Source organism: Paramormyrops kingsleyae, chromosome 9 (assembly GCF_048594095.1).
Source record: "Paramormyrops kingsleyae isolate MSU_618 chromosome 9, PKINGS_0.4, whole genome shotgun sequence".
NCBI lineage: Eukaryota > Metazoa > Chordata > Actinopteri > Osteoglossiformes > Mormyridae > Paramormyrops > Paramormyrops kingsleyae.
The window spans coordinates 14,836,030-14,855,902 of NC_132805.1; the positions used below are offsets into that span (position 1 = coordinate 14,836,030).

Here is a 19,873-nt window from a genome sequence, read left to right on the forward strand (position 1 = left end):
AAAGTTGTAGTTTTATACTGTTTAAGCACTACTTCTCATTTGTGGCTCATTAAATTGGTCGCACACACTATACCGTCCAACTTATCTGTGGACGTGTTTTATACGTAAAGCACCGCGCGTAATGTGTTATCAACAGATATTGCTAACAACGGCAATTAACCAGGTTAGAATTGGATTTCATGATTAGTCAGATTATTTGTCAGATTTACGGTAGTTCGGGCTAATTTTTAAGTGAACGAAGATAAAGACCATTTAAACTGAGGTACCTTAAATCTGACAAGTTGTGATTTTTTGATAGGATCCATGATATTGCACTTCTGTGGCAGATGGAATGCATCCGACTCATGTTCACGATGTTCAATAAACATGTTAAGTGCATATATAATCCCTCTTGCAAAATGAAATGCGATTAATAAAGATTAAAAATGAATGATATTTAATCGTGATTAATTGAAATTAGTCCACAGCAACCCTGTGATTAATCTGATTAAAAATTTGAATCGTTTGACAGCACTATTTATTATATAATAATTACTGTTACTGTCATTGTCTAAATGTATTTTTACTGTCTAAATATGTGTATTCAGCTAGTGTAAACATGCACAATGCTATCACAGTGAACGCGAGGCTGAGACTGAAGCCTTACCCTTTGTTTCCACTGAGAGACGTGCCGCGTGACTCAAGGTTAGCTAACTCATACAAGTTATCTTAGGTCGGCGTTCACGGTTTGACTTCTGAGATTCATATCGAGCTCTAGGTAATTTTTTTTCGAACTGGTTGGTTCGACTTTTAAGAAATTCGAGTTCTAATGAGTCTGAGAACTGAGGTACCACTGTACAAGACTTTGGCATTTTTAGTTTTTTCGCATTTACAGATTTTTTTTAAAACTGAATTTTCCCTTATGGGGAGTGAAAAAATGTCCCCACAACATCAAAATAACAGGTTTTTATCACATGATGTAATATACACATGCCCAATCAGTAGAGTTGTATGTCTCGAGACCGGTCTTGGTCTCGAGACCTTTTATGCTGTCTTGGTCTTGTCACAGTCTCGACGGTCTATTGTCTTGGTCTTGTCTTGGTCTCGGATCCCTCGGTCTTGTCTTGGTCTCGCTGTCTTGTCTTGTCTCAGATCGACACGCAACGTAACAATTGATAGTGCAACATTATTATTATTTCGCCTTTAGCGCCCTTCAAATGCAACCAATCGATAACATACATGCATTTTGTTGTGATTCAGACATTGGCGCTCATCCAATCAAAATACGCGTTATACACGCAAAATAATTGTAGCGATAGTTAAATGTTAGATGCAGCATCACAGTGAGTAGTAAACCTCGTCAGTTAAAGTACAGAAAAAAATGTCAGCGAATTCTTCTGTCATAAAGTTTGCGTTCATAGAACACAGAGTTTTTTTGCAGCACAGGTAAAAAAAAAAAAGCATTCGGCAAAATGCAGATTTTGCAGAGTTTCCTTGACCGAGACAGCCGGGACTACCTCAACCTTCACCAGGCACCTAGAGCGTAAACACCCTGAAAGGTTAGCTAGCCAGTATACCATCTACCCATCTTCAAAGTCTTTTACGTACCTTTCCAACCTCAGATGATCAGATCACGTATATGTATTATTGTTATTTATTATGAGTTCTTCTGACACGTGCCGTATAAATTATTTAGGGACAGATTTTTTTTGCAAGCTTCTCTGCAGACTTAACTGGTGAAGAGTGTAACTACATGCTAAGTACAGGTAGGCTAGCTAGCTCTATCATGTAGTGGCAATCGGCTACTTAAACATTAACAGTTTTCACTAACTTTAGATATTTTGGCGAATTCACTGAGAGTGTAACTTCAGACTTTATTGAGTAGTTTTTTCTCTTTCACTTCTTGTCAATACAGCTATGTCTGATAGCTGGCTGACATAAGGAGGCTTAATGCAATATGTAAAGTTAATGTACACCAGAGCATGTGAGCGGAGTGGAGCGGTGAGAATTTCCGCTCCTCGCTCACGAGGCTGCTGGCTCCGCCGCTCCTGTGCTCTAATTCGCACTAAGCCGCTCCGCTGAACACCGCTCCTCGCTCCCCCAAAATTTCCTCCCGCTCCAGTCAAATCGCTCCAGTCTCGCTTCAATTTGACAAATAATCTGCATGCCTAACAAATGTCACCTTAAACCGAAGCATTATATCATAAAGAAATATGAGCAACAGCAACATTGCCATTCACATAATATTTATTTTTAAGCAACATATAGGCAACAACGGACACGTTTTGGCAACGGCATTCCACACAAAAATAGGCTTAAAAATAAAGGAATCAGTGGGTTTAATAGTCTAAAGAATATACAGGCTAAGCATCCACGTTTTAAATTCCTCAGTTTTTTTCTGTTGATGCTGCTTTGTTTTCAGCTCTCTATAAAATAAAGTTTCAATGACAGCGTTAAGTTAAATTTAAAAAATCCTATTAGACCTACTTTGAATGACAAAACGAATTTGATTACCGATGCTTACTTTATAGGCTTTTATACTTTAATTTGCTTTATAGACTTGATATACTACAACTATATATAAAACTCGTTTTGCTCTGGCTTCCGCCTGTTCGCGTAGCACACTCATGTTTCTGAGAAAAATGATTCCAAAGTGAATCTTTACTCACTGGAACAGTTTCACCACATTGTTGTTCTTGCTCTACATTATTGTCATCTATACGTTTGATAAGAATATTACACTTGTATGATCTACCCAGGGACGGATTATGGGTTGTGTGGGCCCCTGGGCAAAACGTTCGCGAGGGCCCCCCCCCACCACCAGCACCACCACCACAACCACCACAATTCAAGGGCCCTTGGCAGCCAAACGCCCTCCCTCCATGTTTCCATCAGAGGCCCTATAGGGTCAGGGGCCCTTGTAGGCAGAGGATCAAAGAATGTAGGCCCTCTAAAATAGACAAACGAAAATACATTGTTGATAAGCGTTGCAAATTGTTTTGGGCTAGGGGCCCTACGGGCCCCCTGCAGCCCAAGGGCCCCTGGGCAGCGGCCCCGATGGCCCGGTCCGTAATCCGTCCCTGGATCTACAAATTTACTTTGTGAAATACTTTGCGAATTCCATCTCGGCCAATTTGTGTAACAGTCTTGATTATTGTACAGATGAATTCTGGGTAGAGCGTTTCCCCAGTCTACACAGTGTTGCCTTGAAAGTCCTCTCAGTCCCTGCATCTTCTGCCCCAGTTGAGAGAGTTTTTAGTAGAGGAGGCATTCTAATGAGACCCCACCGTGCACGGCTAGGCTATAAGATGTTGCAGTCTTTAGTTTTCCTGAAGTGCAATCAACCACTGCTTTAAAATGTGAACTGTTTTCTCTCTCCTCCCTGTTTGACTAAATAAATGTGACCATTGACCTTTAAATAACATCTGCATATCACATTGTGTTGACTTAACAGGCCTAATCCATTTCAGGGAAGTTTATATCATACAGTGTCATTTGGCTAGTACTACTACAATGGGACATGATGCAATTTCAAGTTTATAATTGTGTATCTTCAATTTGATGTTACAATTTTATCTACAAATTAAGTATCATTGAAATCAGTTACATATTTCCCATCCCTTAGACAGTTGTTGGAGGTGTTAGCTGTTTTGTTAGAGACTTTGGGACCAGTCAGTACCCGTCATGTCAGTCCTCAACAGCACACAAAAGTTAAGGGAGTCTCGGTCTCGTCTCGACTTTATCTTGGTCTTGACTCGGTCTATCTTGGTCTTGGTCTTGTCTTGGTCTCGATACCCTCTGGTCTTGGTAGTGTCTTGGTCTTGATTTAGGCGGTCTTGACTACAAGTCTACCAATCAGTCACACAGACTATCACAGTTCATATATTTCTACTATTGAGGGGGCTTTGCATTAATATCTATGGGCATAACCCTGGTGCTAAGTCTGATGACGCTAACCCCTACCCAGCCCTAACCTTAACCATGAGTAACCAAACAAAATACAACACTTTTGTTTGTTTTGGTTTTTTGATTGCAGTCATAGATTTTTAGAAAATCAAGGTTCATATTATATTATGCTCATTTACACTCGGTAACACACTCTCACTTACACACACACTAGCTCACACTCACTCATATGCACTCATACAAACTCATGCCCACTCACATACTGTACACAGTCACACACACATTTACATGCACTTACACTCATTCACATTCACACACGCTCCCACACTCACACATTTGGCTCCACAATGTGGTAAATACAAACCTGCACACACACACTAGTACACACTTGCACACTCCCAGACACTCTCACACATTCACACACACTTGCACACATTCATTCACACTCGCACGTTACACATACTCATGTACATACTTGCCAACACGCACACCCACACAAACTCGCCCATACTCACACACACTTGCACTCACTCATGCACACAATCACACATACTCTCACATACTCACGCACACTAACATGCTATGTGCAGGTTGCAGCTTTGTTCTCTAGTGAGTCTGCTGCCTGTCTCTCTGTAGGTGTTTTCGTTCTGCACTAAAGTAGCTGTTGTGTCAGAGGCAGGGGTCAGTTCTTGATTATATTCAGATGTTCGCTGTAACATCTCGGTGTGTGTGTGAATGTGCCTGCATGTGCTGCAGTAAGGCAGATCTGTGCCGACCAAGTGACACCCCCCTCCCTGCCAAAATAAAAAGAATGAAGCAGCTCACAAGTAAAAAGACATATACATATGCTGCATGCTCTCAAGGGGCATTATGGGGGCTAGCATTGGCTACAGGGGTGGATCAGAATCAAATGCATGATTACATCCTGGTATACCTAGATGACGCCGCTCTCACACACCCCTGCAAGCCCCCCCCCCCATCCATCTTACAATCCCAGCTCAGCTGCAGGTCAGCCAGTCAGAGTGGGGGTCCAATCTGCATTCCAGATGCTGAGCTGCTCCCCCTCCCCCTCCCCCTTAGGACCTTGAAGGATCTCAGAGTGTGTGCAGCATACGTCTTGCCACTCCTGCTTTTAGCTGGGGGGTGGGGGGTGGGGGGGGTGGCACTGTGAGGCTTACAGCATGTGCCTTGCCACCATGGGGTCCACAATCCCACCCCTTGGGCCGATTCTGCACTGCTGGGCTGCCCTTCCTTCACCAGCCGTCACCGGAGGAACTCATAAAAAGATCACTCGAGCATTTGGAGACTAATGCTGAGTGTTTATCCAGATGACGCTTCCCTCCGCAGCCTCAGCCATCACCCCTGTCCAAGGCCGGCTCGATGACCGCCATATTGTGGGCAGGGTTTGTCCAGCAGAAGCTGGACACCAGGCACAGGTAGACTCGGCTCTCGTCAGCAGAGGCGCTGTTGTGCTGATGTTTTGTTGTGCTGTAATGCGGCTTTTTCTGCTACCCTGCAGCTCCTGTCTTCCAGATGTGAATCCGATTCCTAGGTGTGGATGTTTCGTCTGGGTGCTCTGATTCCCCCCCAGCATCTGAATATATATGATAAGTCATTGATGTGAAATCCTATCCAAGGTGTCAGTTACTTCCAGTCAATGCATCCTGGGACAGGTGTGAACTTGTGCTGGTTTTCAGTATATCTCAGACAGTTTCTTGAACATGCTTGTTATGTATTATTTTCCTCACTGGCTTTGGACAAAAGCGTCTGCCACATAAATACACAAACACATAACTATCTTTATATGCATAACAATTTCACTGGATAGGGCTGTATACATCAAACTGGCAGCTATAGACCAAAACACCTTCCACTAATCCAAGTATTTTTGCACAGAACAAACATACTATCATAGTGACAGTAAGCTATGGAGTGCCCCCCATACACAGCGCTGAGATGAGTCACTCTCTTAATAAATTCGTATATCGTCTTGTTAAACAGTCCCTGCTTTCAGAGACGTTTATTAAGCTTCTTCTCTCTAATCGGCGATCTCTGTAATCGCCCATCGGACTGTCGTTTGTCGACGGTCCCCGATCTGCGATTGTCCCGAACACGAAAAAAGTCAGGGTCCAACATCAAGGAGACTTCCTATGGACGAATCCATTTCAGATTAAACTTCATAATAACAGCTAGTATCTCTTAGGATGCTTTGGCAACAAAAAAGACACGAAGGAAACGACACAATACACTCACTGTCAGCGGTCGCCCCGGGAACGCACTCGCCGTCTGCCTGAGCAGCGCGTCCCGCAAGCGCCGGATCCGCTCCGGGATCATCAATTCGTGCTGCGCTTGGCTGCGGCATCCGCGCAGACTGTTTACTTTGGCTGCCTGCTGTGTTAGACAAACTTGTTACTTATAGAAAAAAAATGCCAGCAACGTGCTGAGAGCCTTAAAGTCACCGACGGACAGATCAGACGTTTCATTTCAGAACAACAAGACAGCAGAACTGCGCCAACCTGTGTAATATTGCAGTTCAAAAAAATTCCCGGGCATTTGCAACGAAGGTAAGGACATTAAGCCCAGCTAATGGACAGCAATGAAACAGAAGTAACTCTCATATGAGAACAGAGGATAACATATATTCTCGATATAAATAATTATTAACCTTTCATCATTGTATCTGGGTGGTAAAGCGATTCAGTGATTTAGTACTTTTGCCTTACACAGCTAGGGTTGTGTGTGTGTGTGTGTGTTTTCCATGATGTGCCCTGTGCTGCCTGTAATCATGTCCAGGATGTCCAGAGTTTAGAAAAAAGGTGGTTGTATAAGCATTTAATCCCATTTTTATTTAGTTTTTTAAATAACTATTGAGTCAAATATGTTAAAAGCAGCCGCTTCCTGAAGTTAACAGGCCGGATTTTGGAAAACATGCTAACAGGGTGACAAGATCTTCCCCGCAAATAGGACCCATGGGAGCATTAGGTATTCTGCCCGGGAGGCGGCCGTCACAGCTGGCAGGAAGGCGCGTAGTGACACTGACACCGGGCTCAATGGGCACCCCAAGCTCATCGTGGCCTAGCTGTCTGCGCTTGCTGCCTGCCTGCCTGTCTGTTGGTCTGCGCTTGCTGTCTGTCTCTCTGTCTGTCTGCGCTTGCTGTCTGCTTATCTATCTGTCTGTCTGTGCTTCCTGCCTGCCTGTCTATCTGTGCTTGCTGCCTGTCTGTCTGCGCTTGCGGTCTGCCTGTCTGTCTGCCTGTGCTTCCTGCCTGCCTGTCTATCTGTGTTTGCTGCTTGCCTGTCTGTCTGCACTTGTTGCCTGTCTGTCGGTCTGTGCTTGCTGTCTGTCTGTCTGCACTTGCTGTCTGCCTGTCTGTCTGTCTGTGCTTCCTGCCTGCCTGCCTGCCTGTCTATCTGTGTTTGCTGCCTGCCTGTCTGTGCTTGCTGCCTGCCTGTCTGTTGGTCTGCACTTGCTGTCTGCCTGTCTGTCTGTCTGTGCTTGCTGCCTGCCTGCTTGTCTATCTGTGCTTGCTGCCTACCTGTCTGCACTTGCTGTATGCCTGTCTGTCTGCCTGTCTGTGCTTACTGCCTACCTGTCTGTCTGTGCTTGCTGTCTGCTTGTCCGAGATTTTTAAACATTCAGATGTGTGTAGGTTTCACACATAAAGGGCAAACGCGCGTTCACCGGTCAGTACCCAAGCTTTATGATTTTCACTCATCAACGGAATAATCTGTAAAAATCCTCTTTCAGAAGACTTCATAAAAATGGCAAGAAAGCTTGTTTATCTGTCTGTTGATGAGGGAAGTGAATATTCTGCTGTCCGCACTAGAGCAGAAAGAGCAGGAAAATAAGCAGGTAAACAGCCAGGGGGCTGCTGTTGGTTTTGATTATGCTGTTCCACATCAGCAAGGTGTGACGCGAGATGTGTGATCTCTCTGGGGGACTTTGGCAGACATGTTTGTTCTCTTCTGCTTACCGTGACCATTGCGTAAGAGGTGATCAGACTGGCGTCCCATTTGGAGAGCCTCTGCCGCTTCTGGACATCACACGGCACCCAGTGTATTATGGGTGCTATAAATATATGTTTTCCTAATAGCAAGATACTCCTTCTGTCCCGGTGCATGCTGGAACTCTGCAATTATGCCTTCTGCTCATCCCATGTGTCCCCAATTAGCTGCGCTCTCCCAGCAGTGTCTGGGCTGGCATTAAGGGCCCTCTGGAGAGACGCAGCACGCATGTCTGTGTGTGTGTGTGTGTGTGTGTGTGTGTGTGATTCAGGAGAGTGCCTCCAGGGGGTGATATCACATCACCATCTATAATGGTCTCATTATAGCTATCAGCCCGAAGGTGGCTGAAGCACTAATGACAATGAAACATTTGGTTTTTATCGGCAGGTCAGAGCAGCGGGGTAACTGGGGGTCTTCAGGGGTCTATGTCGGCATAGCGATGGCTCATTGTTTGCAGGGAGCCACCCCCTCGTCTTGATCTCCTTGGAGTGAAGCAGAAGGGCCCCGCTACCTCTGAGGCTTCCTTCACTGGTCTTTTTGGTTGGGAGCTCACTCTGTAGCTGGTGTTGTTTATTGGGAAGATGTCAGGGCTGGTGTCATGCTGGGGTGGGGGTGGGGGCGCGGGGGGGACACACTGCTGCCCATTGATACATGCCAGCTTGCAGCCTTTGATTATGGTCTTATGGGTGCCATGATATTACCCAGGTAATATGGAGAGATGGGGGGCTCCGGAATGGTTTATGTACTGGGAGGGTTTCCTGTGCAAAACATGCAGGTGAATCGCTGCCTGGACTGACAGCCCATTTGGGGTTTGTCCTGTACTGCATTGGTCAGTTATAAAAAATGGATGGAGGGATGGGTGAAGGGATGGATGGATGGATGGACAGATGGATAGAAGAGACCAATGATCCAAATGCCCCTTAATAGAATTAAATGTGTAAGAGGTGACATTGTGTGCGTGCTACACAGTCCTGCTGAATGTGGAGCAATTAGTGCTATTTGGGTCGTGGGGGGGGTGGTGGTCACAGAGCCTGGGCTCACAAATGCATTTGAGCCGACCGGTAACGGCAACGTAAAAACTCACTTAATGGTGACCTTTGTACACGTGCGAGAAGATAAATCGCTGCTTGAACAAACAGATGCAGGGAACAGTGTGAACTCCACTTAAAATGATGAATTAGAGCTGAACACCCCTTCTCCGCGCATCGTTAGGCCTATGGCGGCTCGATGGCCAAGACAAAGGCAGCAGTGTGTGCGTGATGACTGTGCTCCATTCGGACACACCCCCAGCCAATCTGCATATAAAGCTGCCCGTAATTTCAGCTTTGTCAATTATCTTTTTATAATTAAATGACCGGGTTTAATTTGTAGATCCGCATATTACAGCTTAATTTGACATAAGCGGCTCTGTAATGTGGCTGGTGGTGGACCTGTAGAGCTCTGCTGTAGGTGTGTGTTCTCTGGAGGGGGCAAAACAGATCGGCAGCTTTCTGCACACAGAAAACATGAACTCCTGTGTCCATGCCGATGCCCTCTGATCGTCTGTGGCGGTCCCCACAGTGCTCCCCCCCACCTGAGGCAGGGGTCAGTATGGGTCAGCTTTTTCACAAGTCATCTGCGTCAGACGAGCTGCACTTCTGCGCTCCGGGGTCGAGGCCATCAGGCCTACCCAAGTTGCGAGGCTTTAGCATATTTTTGCGCATTTAGCCTTTTTCTGCATTACTGCTTTTGCTCCATGCTAGAAATGCGGCGAACTCAGTCGCTGCTCCTGATGCTCTCCTCCCGGGTGGCTTCCTTTTCCCCGTCGCCTGATGATTTCAGATTTATGACCTTATTTTAGCACATAGCGCATAGGACCGCACTCTTTATCAAACCAATTCAGAAACATGACCTTTGCTATCACATGTAATTAAAATAACATGAACACGGCCTAGTCTGCACAGCGACTCACTTACAGTTAAATTAACCAGCGACCCGTTATGACATAATGCAATTGGCGTAGTGTGTTTACTGTCTGTTATGAACAGGTTAACCCATGTAAACCTGAATGAGCGTTCAACCAATCATCCGTATTATCCTAATTAATGAAAAACATTGTGTCCGAATGGACATTTTGGGGAGGATCAGCTCGCTGGAGACAAACCTGGAGACGATACAATGCACCCAAAGATGCTCACACCTCCTTTTTAACATGTATAGAAAAGAGTCCATTTCATTTATTATCATTAGATTTCCTTACCTTCAATTTGAATTCATTTTTTCACGGGGAGATTCAAAATAAAAATTAAAAATAAAACTGCTCATACCATGAAAATGTAAAAAAATAATAAAAAATAATATGTATATATAATTATATAATTATTAACAAACAACATTAAGAATAACACTATTAATAATCAAAATAATATGACACTAAACTGTAGGTCTGAAGCATGCTTATTAAATGGGGTTTGCTAAAAAGATCTGCACCAGTTAAAATTCAGCATCTAGCTACATGCAGTGACAATAAAACAAAACTTTATTTACAATTTTCCTGGCATGATGTATAGTACACGTCCTATATGTCAGTCCTTGGCCTACTGTACAGGATATATTACACAGGCTCTGCCCTGCGCTGTCCCACGTAGCTGCCCTTCCTCGTTTTTCACTCTTCCTGACAGTGCCCTCCTTGTGCTCTTCTCATCAGGCCCAGATCTGCTGTCCTTCTCTATGTCCCGTGTCGCTGGGCCTCTGTGCTGCTAATGTGTCCCTCTTCCCCCAGTCAGTGCATTCCGGATTCCACTCATGTCCCGCCCTCAGAGATTTCATTGGGTTGTGTGCGCATCTTCCTCACTGCCGATTCGCCCAGGGACTGGTGGTGTCTCCCTCTCTCTCTCCGCCCCTCCCCCGTCACAAAGTCTTGTCACTCTCTTTCTTCAGGTGACTAAAAGAGAAAGACTGAATTGAGTGGATATGGGGAAGCCTGTCAACCAGTAGTTTAGACTTTGTTTGTGTCAGAGAGGCTGATGTGAGGAAAAATGCCCATGAAAGATATAACTCTTATTAATTTCACATTTACGTGATAGTTATCTAATGGAATTTTTAATTCTCTTTATAGCTGAGGTGTGTTTTAATCACATTATTAGGATGGACACACACACATACATATACTGAAATTCAGCATTCAGTTACAGCAAGTTTCACTTTGGCTCATCAGAAACAGTCACATGCTGTAAGTTGACCCTCTCCTGGATGCTGTAGGGTGAGGGGTAGGGTTTAGAATTTAAGAGGAATTTAAGAATTTAAGAGGATAGAATTAGGGTTTAGGTTTGGGTTGCAGGTTGAGGTTTAGGGTTTAGAATTAGGGATTAAGGTCTAGGGTTGGGGTTTACGGTATAGGGTTCAAGGCTTAGGAATTGTGGTTAGGGTTTAAGGTACAGGGCAAGGATTTAGGGTTAGGATTTAAGGTTCAGGGTTAGCATTTAGAATTAGGGATTAAGGATTAGGGTTGAGGTTTAACATATAGAGTTTATGGATATGGTTAGGGTTTAGGATTTAAGATATGGGTTTAAGGTTAGGATGTAAGGTTGGGTTTAGGTTATGGTTTAAGGTTCAGGTTAGGGTTTAGGGATTAAGATTTATGGTTGGGGTTTAAGGTTAGAATTAGGGTTTAGCATTTAAGATATGCCTTGCACCCATAGCCTTTGGGATAGGCTCTGGAACCCCTACGACCCTGGATGAGATGGATTTAAGATGTGGGTTTAGGGATAGGATTTAAGGTTGGGTTTAGGTTAGTTTTTAAGATTCAGGGTTAGGGTTTAGGATTTAAGATATTGGTTTATGGTTAGGATTTAAGGTACAGGATTTAGGTTCGGATTTAAGGTTAGGGTGTAATGTTCAGGGTTAGGTTTTAGGATCACCTGTAGTACTCGTCCTGTGTGAGAGAGTGGTGGTGATGGTGGAGCCACTGCTGCTCCAGCGCCAGCCTCTGGATCTGGATTTCGGCGCTCTGGGCTTGCTGCATGGCCTGGAGCTGGTGGGCCGCAGACACGGGGCCGGTCAGGGAGGAAGGCTGGGGCAAATCGCGGAACGGAGCACCTGGGGGGCAGCGAGCCAGGGGCACGAGGGCAACAGTGGGACCGTAAGCTTAGTGCTGCTTGCGAAACTCAAAGGATGAAGATTCCTTTATAAAAATCATCCCATAATGGCTATGTGACACGAGGTATGAGAATCCCCTCCCAGATTTCCATATCTGAGTGAGATGCCACGTGTCATGTGTGAAGGCAGTCGGACTGCAGACTGTGATCACACGGGTACAGCCCCGGTGGGCGGGCAGGCAGTGACGCAAGGACGGCTAGGGAGTGGGCCATTTCTCACCGAAGAGCTGCTGCCGGAGGACCTCGCTGTCAGTGAGGGGGTGTGCCAGGATGGGGGGGCCCAGGGCCGCCCCAGGGTAGGGTAGCCGGGCAAGCGGGGACCCCGAGGCAAGGGGGTCCATCAGGGGGTGCACCCCGCCCGCTGCTGAGGGACAGAGATGTAACAGAAACACAACAATATAATACAGGCAACAACTGACTTTCAACTTTCCAGCTGTTTGGCTGTGAAGACAAACAGTAATAAAAGTCAATGATTTAAAACTTAAATTAAAGCTTTAATACCTGTGATGTTACTGTGGATTTGATATAGAAACAATTAAAGAACTATTGCTATGGGTCTGAAATTTTAGTAGGAATATGGAGGATTATCCATTCCTTTTGTAATTGCGACAGTGATGCCAGTATCTGCCCCTTGGTGGCACTGCAAGTGACGGCGGTGGTAAGAGGTACCTGTGTCCTGCTGGTGCAGGTGCAGGTGGGAGTGGATGTGGGAGTGCTGGTGGTGATGTGGTGTCACGTTCAGCATCTGCAGCCTCCCCAGGGATTCCCCCCCTCCTCCTGCTCCTCCTCGCTCCCGCTCTCTCTCCCTCTCCCTCTCCCGCTCTCCCGAAGAAGGTGCCGTCCTGCTCCTCTCCCTCTCTCTCTCCCTCTCGCCCCCCGGTACTCTCTCAGCAGCGCCAGGCGAGCGGGCCTGCAGGGGGTAGTTCTCAGCCGGGGCAGGGGCGCCTGGTGCTGGCTGGGGGTGTGAAGAGAGGGACTGGGGGAAGGAGGAGTGTGCGGAGGGGTGATGGAGCGATGGGATGGGATTGGATGGAGGTGGAGGAGGTGGGGCCGGGGCGGGCGGGGCAGGAGCCACGGGGGGAGTAGGGTGGTTGGGGAGAGAGGGTGGGAGCACAGAAGATGGCGGGAGGGCTGAGATGGACTGGGAGGCGGGGTTTGAGGCACGATTTGACGCAGCCAGGGCTGTGTTTTGGAGCGGGGGCGGGGCTGGGGCTGGCGGTGGCGGGGTGCCATACAGAGAAATGTCAGCGGCAGCCCCCCCTGCCCTACTGAAGAGCAGGGAGTGGGCGTCGGAGTGGGACAGAGTCAGCCCCGGGTCCGGCATGACCCCCGCCTGGTACACCCGCTCCTCGCTCTTAAACTCAAACCCTGTTTTCATGCGGTCCCTATGCGCCATGGCGTGGGGAAAGCCCATCCCTCCCAGGCCACCGGCCATGCCTCCCGGGCCCGGCCCTGGGCCCCCATGTGTCCCAACCCCAGGTCCCCCTTCCAGGCCGCCCCCATACAGGAAGCCCAAAATAGCGGCAGCCGTGTCAGCTGGGAGATGGTGGGGGTGGCCCAGTGCTGGGTTCTGGAACTGGGGCAGGAAGAAGGAGGGGTGCACGTGGGGGTGGGCGTGTGGGTGCAGATGGGGGTGGTGGGCCGGGGCCCGGCCGGCAGCTCCCAGGGGTGACATGGTGTGTGGGCGTGCATACTCGCTCAGAGTCCTCAGAGCTGGTGTGTCAGGCCCCAGGTAGGGCCCCCCTAACCCCACACTCAGGGCCCCCTGGGGATTGGCCACCACGGCAGAGGCCCCGCCCATGGAAGGCAGCAGCAGGGAGTGCGGCAGTGGGTGGGGTAGCGTGGGATGCAGCGCATGGGGGGGGTGCAGTGGGTGAGAGTGCGGAGGGTGGTGGGGTGGGGCGTGGTGGTGAGGCTGTGGTCCTGGGTGCGAGGAGGAAGAGGATGAGGATGAGGAAGGATCCAGGAGGATGGAGGAGGACGGTGGGAAGAAGAGCGAGGACCCAGAGCGCCCCGCACTGGCTCCTCCACTGCCGCTGTCCTTCTGTGAAAGAAAGCACAAAGGTAAACACTCAGTGGTGTGACGAGGAGCCAGTCTGCCCCCCTCCTCTGGCCTGCACCCACCTGCAGGTGCCTTTCGAGGTCCCTTTCCCGCTCCCTCTCCCGCTCCCTCTCCTTCTCCCTGAGGTCCCGGGCGCGCTGCTCCCCCTCCCTCCTGGCACGCTCTATGGCCTCGTTTCTCTTCTTCCACAGCTTAGAGCCATCCAGGGGCACGAACAGCACGTCACTGCGGGCGCATGAGTTGCCGGTGCCCCTATCCAGCACTCTGTGAAACCTGTGGGTGGGATGCCAGCAGCCATGCATGAGATGTGGCAGCGACACGGCCCATGAGTAGCACCCATGTGGGCAGGGCAAGGCAGCCAGGTTTACCGTGCTGATTGGCTGGCATGGATCGGGACGTCCACCGGCTTAGGCTCTGGGGATGGGCTCCTCAGGACAGGGGCCGGGCTCTCGGCTTCCTCTCTCTCCTCCGCTGGCTCCTCCTTAATGACGGGTGGAGGCGGGGCAGCCGAGGATGAATCAGTGAGCCCCTCGCTGGGTGGGGGAGCACCAGCAGCAGGTAGTGAGAGGCCAGTAGCGTCCCCTACTGGCGGGAGGACCTTGGATGCACTCTGAGGCGACAAAGAGTGGGAGTGAGAGCCGCTGCTACTATTTTTACTGCTGTTGCTGCTGCTGCTAATGGCTCCGCTGCTGTTAGTGCTGCCACCGTTGGGCTGATAGGTGGAACCACTGAACTGGGTGTGGCTCAGGTAGTGAGGGGGGCGGCACCCTGGTGAACAGGCGGTCGCCGCAGCAGATGCGGGGAGCGGGACACTAGCTGTGGAGGAGGAGCCCGACGTGAAGGAGGGGAATCCCGTCATCTGATTGGATGAGGGACTGGGGAGTGGTGAAAGGGGAACGGGAGGAGTCAAAGTCTGGTTGGAGGACTGGTACGGCCCTGGGCGGGCGTGATTGGCTCCAAGACTGGATGGTGGGAGTGGCTGTGCGAGGGAGGATGGTGGGAGAGGGGGAGGTGGGGGTGGAGGGTACGGTGCAGATGGGGGGCGAGGGTGAGAGGAGGACGAAGGGGACAGGGTAGGGGGCTGCGGGCCAGAGCGGCTGGGGTACAGAGTTGAGGGGGGGGGCTCCCTTTCTCTGTCCCTATCTCTTGGCTGCGCCGGGCCCGTCTGGCCCGGGTAGTGGGGGTGAGAATAATCACGACCCAGGGCAACAGCTGTGCTGGGGGGGCTGTGATACTCTCTGGAGGGGGTTGGCAGGGCAGCAGTGGATGGGGGCAACGCTGGGGGATAATCTTTTGCCCCAGCTGGAGGGTACTCTCTGAGGAAGTGGGGCGTGTGAGAGTCAGAGCCAGACGAGGATGTTTGGGAGGAAGGCAGTGGCTGCTGCTGCAGGGCGCCAAAGTCCACAGGCGGCGGGTACTCTCTGTTTGTGGAGGCCAGGGGCTCTGCCAGTGGCGCCAGAGAGGGTGGCTGGGTGGGGGCACCCCCTTGTGGCGAAGTTTGGGCATCCCGGCCCAGGTGTGGAGTCATGGGAACCCCGCCTGCTGACACCGCGGCACCCGATGGCGCAGCGTTACCCCCCCCTGGGTTATTCCCTCCCACCTCCCGCAGCTGCCCCGAAAAATCGCCCCACCGGCCCTCCTTCTCACGTAGACGCCCCGCCCCCCCAGAGCTGAACTCACATGTCTGTGACTGGCTCGGGGTCGGCAGATATTCTCTTCCGGTTTCCCTGTCCCTGGTTGCAAAGCTCGACCCGAATTCACGGCCCCCTGACCCGGAGCCCTCCCTGCTGGAGCCCTGCGAGCCCATTCTGGAATAATCTCGGCTCTGACCCACTGGCAAATTCCCAAAATCCCTTGCTTGGCTGCCATTGGGACCGCCGACGCTCATGTTACCGCTGTTAGCCATTCCAGTCCCAGAGCTTCCAATGCTGACAGAGAATTCCCGATTGATCTCCCTCCCCCCGAACTCCCGGAGCCCCCGCTCTCTCTCGCCACCCCGCTCCCGCTCCCCACCTCCTCCATACCTGGGGAGGTACTCTCTGTGTGGGTGGGGGTGGGGCAGATAGGGGGGGTGGGAGGAATGTCTGGAGGAGGGGGGGTTGTACACTGAGGGCAATTGTTGCTGCACCGGAGGCTGTTGCTGGTGAGAGTGGTGGTTACCCGGGTAACGGGAGAAGCCCCAGCTCCCTGGGCAACTGGAAGCAGCTCCTCCCCATCCAGTGGGACTGTAGTGATGGGGGTGGGGCGGGGGCGGTGGCTGGGCTATGGTGGCAGCTTGGGGCAGCAGGGAGGGGGGGGCACTCCTGTCAGTTAATTTGTCACTCTTCTCCGGTTTGTCCGCCTTGGGGTCCATTTGTAAATTTTGGCCCAGTTCCAGGGGCTTCAAAGCGGGGGGCGGGGGCAGTGAGGCTGGCAGGGAGGTGCCGAGGTTACTATGGGGGTACTCCGGCGCGGCCGCCTCGCCCTTCAACACACACTGGCTGCTGGCTTTGGCACTGGCGCGATGGGAGTTCGGGGCGCCATCCACACTGCTGGGGACGCTGTACTCCATCTTGTTCAGGAGCTTGGAGTCCAGGGGGAAGTATGCCTTCCGGTTAGCCCCACCCTCACCTGCCAAATCGGCCGCTCCCCTGAGGGAGGGGGCCAGGGTGGGGGCCTTCAGCACGCCGCCTTCCTCCGCTCCACCTTCCACATCTCTCCTGTCCCCAGCACACTCCTCCCCCCTCAGCACGCTTCTCCGGTCCTCCCCTCCAGATTTCGGGGGAGTCCCCTCCCTCCCCCTGTCCCTCTCTCCTTGTTTGGGCGAGTCAGGGGAATCGGATTCAGAATCCAAGCTGGCCAAGGGAGACGCAGAGAGGCTCGGTGAAGAGGAACGGTTATCCTGGTCAATGTCCCGCCCACTGCTCAAACTGCTGCTGCTATTAGCCAAGCTCCCACCAACCGAGCTTCTGCTGCCTTGAGATTGGCCGTCTTCATTATCACTCTCCTGTGATTGGCTGGTACCAGAGGGTGGGGGTGGGACGGTTGTAGACGTGTCAATTGAGTGAGTAGAGGCTGGTGGGTTTGAAGCGGAGGAATCCTGACAAAAAAAGAGACAAATCATGCCTTTTAACTGGTACCTAAACTTCATAATGACTACTGCACTCGTCAGAAGAGCACAGTAATTCAGTACTGACCTGCACTTTCTGTCTCTTGGGTGGAGGCACAAGTCCCTCCCCCTCACTCTCTGACGAATCATGTCCATGGGACCGGCGACTGACACGTCCAACCGGCAAATCCTCTCCAGCGGCTCTCTGCCGACGTGAACAGCAAAATCACACGCCAAGTTGCTCTCAAGCCATTCTATGTGTGTTTGCCACATACACATTACATGTTACACATGTGGCTTGACATATTTTCCGACGGATATGATAGTAAACCGTAGACTTACTAGACTTTCCCCAGCACAGACACACGTGGTCAGAGCGCAGATGTCTGACAGCAGTGCATGACGGCTGAGAGACGCGGAGTCTCACCGCTCATACGCACACCTGAGCACGCACACAGCGACAGGGAGGGACACTTACTGGCTGTCTGTCACTGCGCTCAATGCGCGAGGGGCTGGGGTGAGGGCGCCTACCCCTCCTCTCCTCACTGCCCCCCCGCCTGCGCCCACTGCGCATGGGCATCTGGAGAGAGAGGTAGTGAGGGCAGGAAGGGGGCGATAAAGAAAGGGATTAGCAATAGGTGCAGGCGCGGCAGCCCACCTGAGAGCGGAGGCCTACCGACCTCGCATACTTCCTCACAATCCACTCAATCCACATGCACACTCCCCTGGCGCCCAGGCTGTGTCCTGCTTATCCCTGGGCTCCCAAACAGCAGCTAAAGGGAGGGCCGAACAGCCAGGCCCAGGCAGTGGCACATCTCACCGATTCTTTCTGAGTTCGCGTTTTCATTGTCGATGCTCTGCCGGGTCCATTTCCCCTCTCTAGTGATCAGAACTATATTTGGGGCCTCGGGGTTCCGTGCACGTCTTGCACAAGGTCGCCCACTCGTGAAAAACACCTGAAAGAGGGGGGTACAGGGAAAGAGCAGCAGTCAGGACCCATCCCCATGCGGCTACCCGGCCGCCTTCAGCGCTTACAGGAGAGATGTGTCCTTTCTGCTGGATTAATATCCAGCTCAGAATTTCGAGGCGATTCCCAAATACCATTTCTAATAAGTTACAGACGTAAGCCACATATTGGCGAGGAACACTTCACTGCAGTGCAGGGAGACAGAGAGGCAGGCGCCGGCTCAGTGTGTTCAACGCAGGGCCTTCACCTGGAGACAGGTGTGATTCCAGCCTGTGAGCAGCACACTGTGTTCGAACAGGACGGCAAACCACCCCCCCATGTCAAGGCAGCTGGGGAACACGCCCTGTGCCCCCAGACACGGCAGAGGGCATGCTGAACGTGTGCGTCCATTACACCCCGTGTCCAGAGATCCACATGCCTCCAGTGTTGCATGAAAGTTCATCACAACTAATCAGAGATACCCTTTATTCTTATCTGAAGCTGTATATACTTTTGTGGTCCTGCTGTACAGTGTGAAGATTAATAGGCAGGAAATGTAACCAAAGATAGCAAGACTTACATTGTCCATAAATAATATCTGTACACAGCCAGGAACATAAAACACATATTTACATTCTATTCAGGTGCTGTGTAACTGATGATCGGAGGCAAAATACATCTTTTCACTTCAAATGATCCACTCGGCTGCCGTACTAATAAGTCCTCTTTATACATATTGTTGCAGATCCATAGCCACGCACACAGGACATTTCACAATGACACAGTGCAGCAATAGCCTCCAGGTCTTGGCTTGCACACAGCTTAAGACAATACAGTGTTTCATGCAACGCGGGGCAAGGTCTGCACATACCAGCAGCCAACGGCAGTCTGCCGTTACACGGGATCAACATATACACAGAAATGCAGCGCACAAGACACACATGCACACAAACAAACACTCACACACACAATGCATGCGTCCACACACGTTAGCCAGCTCTCCCAGTACATTAAACAGCAAAAAACAAATCCAATGCATCACACCGTGCCTTTTCCGACCAAATAAGACTGCAGCTGATCGCAGCCCCCAAAGCAACGCAGCGCCTCGTTTTCTTCTTTAGCTTATTATTAACACACATGCATAATAGATCAGCCTGTGCTATACAGTATGCCTGCCTGCATTTGACTTTACTGTACCGAGCGTAGCAGCACTGTGCAACAAGGCACTTGTGTTTCAGAGGGAGGGATCGGGTGCGTTTACTATACCTCTTTGACCGCTTTCCACCTTAAAGAGGAAATTGCAATAGCGGAATAGGGTGGCGAAATTCACGGAAACGTCTTGATGTCTGGAATGCGTGTCTGTGTTGTACATACGGTTACACCACCTATTCATCGGGGGGCCCGTTTTGGACGTGCATCGCATATATTCAATCTGCACACCAAAGGAGGCGAAGACACAAACGTGGCCACACACGGGCAACAAAAAAAAAGCATATGCATCAGATTTCCCTCTTTCTTACCTGTGATATCCACCGATGCGTGTCCCTTTTCTCCCCCTCTCCTTTCCTCTTTCTTTCTGTCTCTCGCTTTGCACCGCGCGTCGACATATATACACGCAGAGAAACACGCAGCGCTCGCTATCGCATCGTACGGATGCCGCAAGTAATGCACATTTTCCCTTTTTCTTAACTCGGCGCAAGGGGAAAGCGGGGTGCCGCCGAAGACTGTACAAATTGATGCGTACGATTGCC

General features: G+C 50.3%; 1 protein-coding gene across 3 annotated transcripts; it reads right to left on the bottom strand.

The window, feature by feature from the left end:
• Positions 1–10,130: 10,130 nt before the first annotated feature.
• Positions 10,131–19,873, bottom strand: atn1 (atrophin 1). 3 transcript variants are annotated; one of them, XM_023795605.2, is made up of 10 exons: positions 19,643–19,873; positions 17,997–18,132; positions 17,655–17,756; positions 17,265–17,381; positions 14,457–17,167; positions 14,151–14,361; positions 12,696–14,070; positions 12,247–12,390; positions 11,790–11,902; positions 10,131–10,813 (listed from the first exon to the last, which is right to left on the bottom strand). In XM_023795605.2, exons 2-10 carry the CDS (start codon positions 18,021–18,023, stop codon positions 10,793–10,795), a joined length of 4,821 nt encoding a protein of 1,606 aa, XP_023651373.2. In that variant the 5' UTR covers positions 18,024–18,132; positions 19,643–19,873; the 3' UTR covers positions 10,131–10,792. The 3 variants fall into 3 exon arrangements, with proteins under 3 accessions (XP_023651373.2, XP_023651370.2, XP_023651371.2); XM_023795602.2 differs by having other exon boundaries at positions 11,790–11,967; XM_023795603.2 differs by lacking the exon at positions 19,643–19,873 and adding an exon at positions 19,389–19,502 and having other exon boundaries at positions 11,790–11,967.